General features: G+C 38.0%; 1 protein-coding gene across 1 annotated transcript; it reads left to right on the forward strand.

The window, feature by feature from the left end:
- Window positions 1-2,028: 2,028 nt before the first annotated feature.
- Window positions 2,029-6,229, forward strand: LOC306882019 (fibroblast growth factor 8-like; the record flags this gene model as incomplete). Its single annotated transcript, XM_079436446.1, has 5 exons — window positions 2,029-2,060; window positions 2,148-2,184; window positions 2,853-3,033; window positions 4,753-4,859; window positions 5,954-6,229. 5 exons carry the CDS (start codon window positions 2,029-2,031, stop codon window positions 6,227-6,229), a joined length of 633 nt encoding a protein of 210 aa, XP_079292572.1.
- Window positions 6,230-6,781: the final 552 nt, after the last annotated feature.

The raw sequence follows: 6,781 nt of genomic DNA on the forward strand, positions 1-6,781 counted from the left end.
TCAAATACAAAGTGTGTTGTGTTTCTAATCTATTTAACTACTTATAAGACTAATAGAAAACAACAGTTTGAATGAATTCATTGAAGTAGGCTAATCGATTTTTCTTCTAAATATTTGAACACACTGGAAACATTTGAAATAATAACTAAAAAGCAAATACATTTGGAAACAAATATAGAAATACATAAAACGTTAAACAATTTATGAATATAGGCTATAGATTGTGCCTTACACCTGCAACAGTTTTGAGTGGTGCCCTCCTGTGGAACAAAATATTGTTGCATGAGATATTCCACAGCTCATATTCCTTAAATTAGTGCTTAGTAGAGTTTTTCCTATAGGCCATTTAGTTTTCACATAAAGTGGTGTTTGTGGTGACAGCGCACACAAAAATAATTATGACGAGCGGTCTAATATCATGCCATTTGTTGGTGACATTTTAATTCATTGCTGATGAAATAAGTTTCACTTGTAGATATTGACCCTTTCATCTTCAACATTTCATTTGACGGGCGTGGGCTATAAGGCATTTAACTTAAAAACCTGCGATTAAGGGCCGACCTCTCTGAGTGATGGTGGGCAATCAGAATTTACTCTGATGTCGGTTTTTGAAAAGTAACATAATGGAGGGCGGGGCTGATTTATTTGGACGTTTAATTAGTCCAGATTAGAAATAGATTGATCGACTTTATCTTTTTCTTTGCTTGACTAATTGTTTGCATCGTAGTTTTCGCACATCTCACATTTTTATTTAGGCGAATATTTGAAGTATATATTTAGCTAATATGAAATGCATTTAAATTACATTTTAGATTTTAGTATTATGCTTGATTTGGTATAAAATGTAGCCTAACATGAAATAACCTATCAGAGGTAGGCCTATATGCCATTTAATGACAGATTCTTACAGACTTTTATGTGAGTTTAAAGAGCATTGTCAGTGAAAGACAAGAAATGGGACACTTCACACCTGTGTTATCCTTCTGATGTTTTAGGGATTTTTCTTTTGAGGAAAAAACCCGTCAATCGTCTGTAATCCTTTTAATATGTCTCACACTTTCCTTTTGCAATACACAAGTCAGCGGCAAACCAGTTCTGCAGTCTGCTGCCTTGCACAATAGCCTCGGTTTCAGTTTTGAATTCACAAATTTGAGCTATTTGATCTTTGATTATTGTAGGTTTGGATGAGAATATATATTTTTATTATTATGTCTGTATTATTTTATTTGTTATTTCCTGGTCAGTAAAGTCCTAAATGAATGATTGTAAATAACTTGACGTTTTATTATTAACCAAGCATATGAAAGCGCGCTCCTCTAAAGCTCCTCCGAGTGCTTATGGACTCAGGTGAAGGCATATTTAAAAATGGTTCGGGGGTGGGGGTTTGGGTGAGACCCCCCTGCTTTTGTTCTATTGAAAAGGGGGCTTGTTCCTCCAGGACCAACCCTACCATTTTAACGCGAGAGGGGTTGACATTGGAGACTGCCTGGCAATGGGAGAAGAGGAGGGGATAAGAGAGTCCAGCAGTACTGCTTCTTGAAGAAAGCTCATCAGATGCACTGTCCTGCCTCCTCTGACTGACATTCACGCAGGAGTCAGACTGGATCAAACGGCAAAGGATCTATTTCTGCTGCGCTCCTCACCTTCATGGACAGCACGGGACTTGAGTCTGTATGATTAGGTGCATCAAAAGCTCTCTCGCTAAAACTTGAAAAGTAAATCGTTTACATGCTGTGAGTTTTGCGTTAAGTGCACTTATTTGTTATTCTCGTTCTTATGAAGGAAATCCAGTTAGTGCTTATACTTGTCACCGGTGTCAGTCTGAAAAAAATCCTGGACATTTTTTCTGCCTCTGAGCAGCAGATCTCGTAATTTGCCAGTTGATCTGTTCATCATATGTTGCGAGTCACAGTTTGGATACCAGCGCAGGACTTTATACATTTTAACGGGGAAATCTGATTTTTGTTTTTTAAATCTTTGCAAATTACACACATTTTTTTTTCTGTAAGGCCCTTCCATTTCAGCAACATGAGGCTCATACCATCACGATTGAGTTATCTGTAAGTATATTTCCTTTATTATGTGTTTGCAAACATTAACTGCTTCGCTTTCCAGAGTCTAATGTGAGATTTTCTCTCTTCTTGCAGATTTCTTCACCTCTTTGCGTTTTGCTACTATGCTCAGGTATGTGCAACATCTTTATGCTTTTTACTGCCATTTTATTAAATGCTTCTTATTTTAATTTACCTACACATATTGTTAGAGAAACTGTAAAGCACTATTACTCTAATATTTAAATTCCATACTTAGCCTAAATAATATAACTACAGAGTGCGCGCGCTCCTAAATTAAGAATTATATTTTTTATATTATATTTATATATACAGTTGTTTTGCATAGAAATGCACGTATAGCCGTTAAATTAAAAGCAACTAAAAGTGCGATGGGAGAGGATGTTCTTATCAGATGGGTATCACAGTGGGCGCTGTAACCTGGCAGGTAACAACATACTGGCACAGGCGCGTGGGCATGAGCGCGTGAAGTATATGCCAGCCTTGAGTCAGTGATGAAACATGTCGTGGGGACATAATAACATAAAGGGCTCGACTTAAGCGTTTAGGACAGTTTGGCTTGAAATGTAATTTATTTTAAGCCACAAACAACACTTTTCTTAATAGCGCATTTCGTTTTCTAAAATCCAAAATTAAAAATGAATACGTTTTCTCATTTCGATTGCATTTGGCCTATTTTAAATGATTATATTGGAGCGCGGTGTAATTTATAGCCCCGTATGAACGAATGATGAAGCAATTTGTGCAGGTATTGATTATATGGTATTTAATTTCTGACAGGTAACCATTCAGTCCCCGCCTAATTTTACACAGCATGTGAGTGAGCAAAGTAAGGTGACGGACCGGGTCAGCCGTAGACTAATCCGGACCTACCAGCTGTACAGTCGAACCAGTGGCAAGCACGTGCAAGTTCTGGCCAACAAGAAAATCAACGCAATGGCCGAGGATGGTGACGCTCATGGTAAGAGCATCTCATTATTTATCTTGCACAAAATCATGTAATCTATTTACACAAACCATGAAACCTTCTGTGACGCTTTGGTGTTTTGAGGAATCATTTTAAATGCGTTTTGCATGTAAATATTTTGCTAAATACATTACAGAGCATGTTTAATATGGTTCTTCAGTGGGTCTTTTTAGCTATATGGGGTCTTGAGTTCACTGTATTGTTCTTTAGAGATCAAAAAGCCATTTCATTGTAGGTTCTAATAGATTTCAAGTGTCTAAAGATGTTGTCTGAAGAAATAGAATGAAAAGGTCTTGAAAGATGAACTATAGATGATATCAATATGTAAATGCCATTTTTGGATCTAACTGGAACTGTATTTATGTTTCTTTTTATTTTGTGGATCTCTGTGGTACACTGCATTTGAATTGTTGGGCATCTGGTCAGTTGGCGAAGTTAAAAAAGCAGTGGAGTGCAAAAAATGTTAAATGGATTCTAGATTGTTGAAGGTGAGTCTCTAGAGAGACGCGCAGGTCTGGAAGAGCCATTAGAACTCATCTTACTTCAACCTTCTGAACATTTCCTGAAGAACGTTCCCCTCCTCTCCCGACCAGCTCAGGATGAAAATATGTCTAGCCGAATTCTGACCCTCACGTTTGCTTTCTACGGTCATTCGGTCCTGATGACAGATCTCATAGAGCCTAATTCTAAATGTTTTAAGTATTTCCAGGATCAGTTTTATGATTAATGTGTATCTTTGGTTTTATAAAATCATACATCAGTGATTAAGTGTTCTATTAGTTTAATATGATCATTTATACAATCACAAGTTAAAATATTGTAAAAGCTCCTTACAAAAAAATTCAAACAGATAAACATTACGAACAGAATAAAAACAATTCACTTACATATTTAATTTGTTACTTTACCTAAATCAGATCTCCTTTATTTGTAGCTCTCACTTATGTAGTTTCTCCACGTGCAAACCCAATTATTACCAGCTCTGTTGTGGTATTTTTGGAAGCCTGGCTCTAGCTCTGCATGGTTTTGGTGACATCCATGTCACCTGAGCATGTTGTAGAGACAGCAGGGCTGTTAGTTTGGGCCAGTGCCTGGCTCCGGCTCTAGGCTTGTGGTTAGGCTCTTCACAAGTAGGTTATCTGACCCCCTCCATTTGAACCGTAACTCTTAACGATCACTCAGAGTACAGGGGCTGAATCAGTGAATGGCTGCAAGTGCTAATTCTTGGCATGGAGAATATCTATCATGGAAAGTCAGTTTCCCTGCAAACACTGCCTTGATTTTCTTATAATACACCTGAGCTGTTGTACATTTAATAATGAATAAAAAAATAAATAAATAAGCGATTTTTAAAAGTATTATTGTATATTTGTATTTTTAAATGGTGCATTTAACTCAGATATTTAAAAGTTCCTTGTTTATTTTTTGGTACATGGATGACATGATAACAATTCACATATTGTTTGTGTACTTACATAAAAGGTAAAAAGTTGAAAGTCCTGCCAGGAAGCCTTTGGTTCCTTCCAGAAGAATTGAAGTGCATATGTTTTTATCATTCTGCTAGAATTTAAGCTTACATAAATCCTAAAGAGTAATCCCTTTAGATTTCACATATTTATGTCAGTGTGCATATGTGCAAATTTTCCCACTGATTGTAATTTAGATTTTCCAAGTCACAACATCTAATAAAAAAATCTTCTTTCCTTTTTCCAGCCAAACTCATAGTGGAGACGGACACATTTGGGAGTCGAGTTCGAATTAAAGGAGCTGAAACGGGATTCTACATCTGTATGAACAGAAGAGGGAAACTGATTGGCAAGGTATGAGGAAAAAGTCATTATATAAGAATTATTTCACTAATAATAGTGCTCAGTTTACATATTCTGTTATACACACACAGCATATGTTTCAGTCACTTTTCTGTTTGGATTGAAAGGTTTTTGATGAATGAGAATAAGAAGAGAAAGATCAGATAAATTAGAAATTCAGAAACATCACTCATGTAGTCATGTAGTAGTTTCAGCATTCAATTGCTTGTGGATGTTCCTGATTTTACGATTATTAAGGAGTTCCTTCCAATAATCAAACAAGAGTATGATTTTTATCTTACAGTAGGCACCAGACGTTTCCTGGTTGCAGTGAGTAAAATCGAGTGTGAAGAATGGGATCATTCTTCCTTTTTTAGCTGGCTACTCTTGTTCCAATGTGGATTTGTGCCTTCTCCTTGCTGTGAATGGTAATAAAGTGGGATGGAGGTTCGGCCCCCACCTCCCAGCACCCTGCCAGGTGGACCATCTGCTTGGCACCCCTGATCTTATGCTATCTGACATATTGGCCGCCCAACGACAGCCTGCAGGAGAGAGGGTTTTTTTCTGTTGTTGTTTTTTATTGGTTGATATGCAAGCGTTTTGGATTTGAGATTTTTAACAGGCCATTTTGTTAAGAGGCTGGGGAAAGGTTTGGACTCCTGGTTTGGCTGCTTACCTCGTTTGCTTTTACTGGCCGGATAACTTTTAAAGGTCCTGTTGTTATGAACGTACAATGATGCGATGCCTATATTAAAGGCAAAACTAGCTTTACCATATAGTGTTTATATTGTTCAATGTCCTGGAGAAAGTAAAATATTACCGTAATACCTTCTAGACTCAACATAATGCCTATATAATGAACAGTAGAAGAACTATTTTTCACAGATGATGAACCCGCACTGGTGTTTACTGAAAGGGGAAAGTCATTGGCTTCTGCTGTCATTTCTCCCTCTTGATCTGGGATCGTAATGACTTAAGCATATGCCGTGTGCGTGTGGGGAAGTCCTATGTAAACTGGAGCAGACCTTTTCCAAAATACTTTTCGATAAGCTTCATATTTCACATCAATCAGAAGCTAAAATTTTGTCTTTATCTTGTCCTCACAGAGAAACGGTCAGGGCAAAGACTGCATTTTCACAGAGATAGTCCTGGAGAACAACTACACAGCTCTACAGAATGTGAAGTATGAAGGTTGGTACATGGCCTTCACACGCAAAGGCAGACCCCGCAAGGGCTCCAAAACCAGGCAACACCAGCGGGAAGTCCACTTCATGAAGAGGCTGCCCAAGGGACACCAAATCGCAGAGCACAGACCCTTTGATTTCATCAACTACCCTTTCAACAGACGGACTAAACGCACCCGCTCCTCAGGAGAGCGTTGAAGAGTGAAGCCAGAGAAAAAGAGAGGACAGAGAGCGGGAGACTTTCTCAAACAATGAACAGACTCCTCTTGTGGACTCCTACAAACATTTTTTTGTACTGAGCAACAATATACCTAACCTTTAGTTTTTTATGAATTTTCAGAAATAACAAAAAAAGAAGAAAAACATCTCGAGAAAAAAAAAGAGATCTATTTTTGTACCCCTGACTTTTAGTACTGACCTGTGTAAGGGTGTAGAAAAGCAAAGCACAGGACATCTAAGTGCTGGCATTTTAGTAGTACGTGGACTTCATCCGTCTATCCTCTCTTGTTCTGCTTTGGTTTCATTTGATTTCGATGGTTTTAGAGTAATTTATAACTCTTTGTATTGCTGCTCAAGGGGACTTGAAGGGCCTGAGAGAATGCACTGACAACACAAGGCTGTATTCGGTTACACAGGCAGCCGGGGCACCTCTCGACCACCCAGTGATAAGATACCCAGCTCATCTCTCAGTAACCTCTCTGGTTCTTGATTCTGGAACTCTCTGGAAATTAACACGGTTAAAGCAAATAG

The sequence above is a fragment of the Barbus barbus genome (assembly GCF_936440315.1).
Source record: "Barbus barbus genome assembly, chromosome: 16".
In the NCBI taxonomy this organism is placed as follows: domain Eukaryota; kingdom Metazoa; phylum Chordata; class Actinopteri; order Cypriniformes; family Cyprinidae; genus Barbus; species Barbus barbus.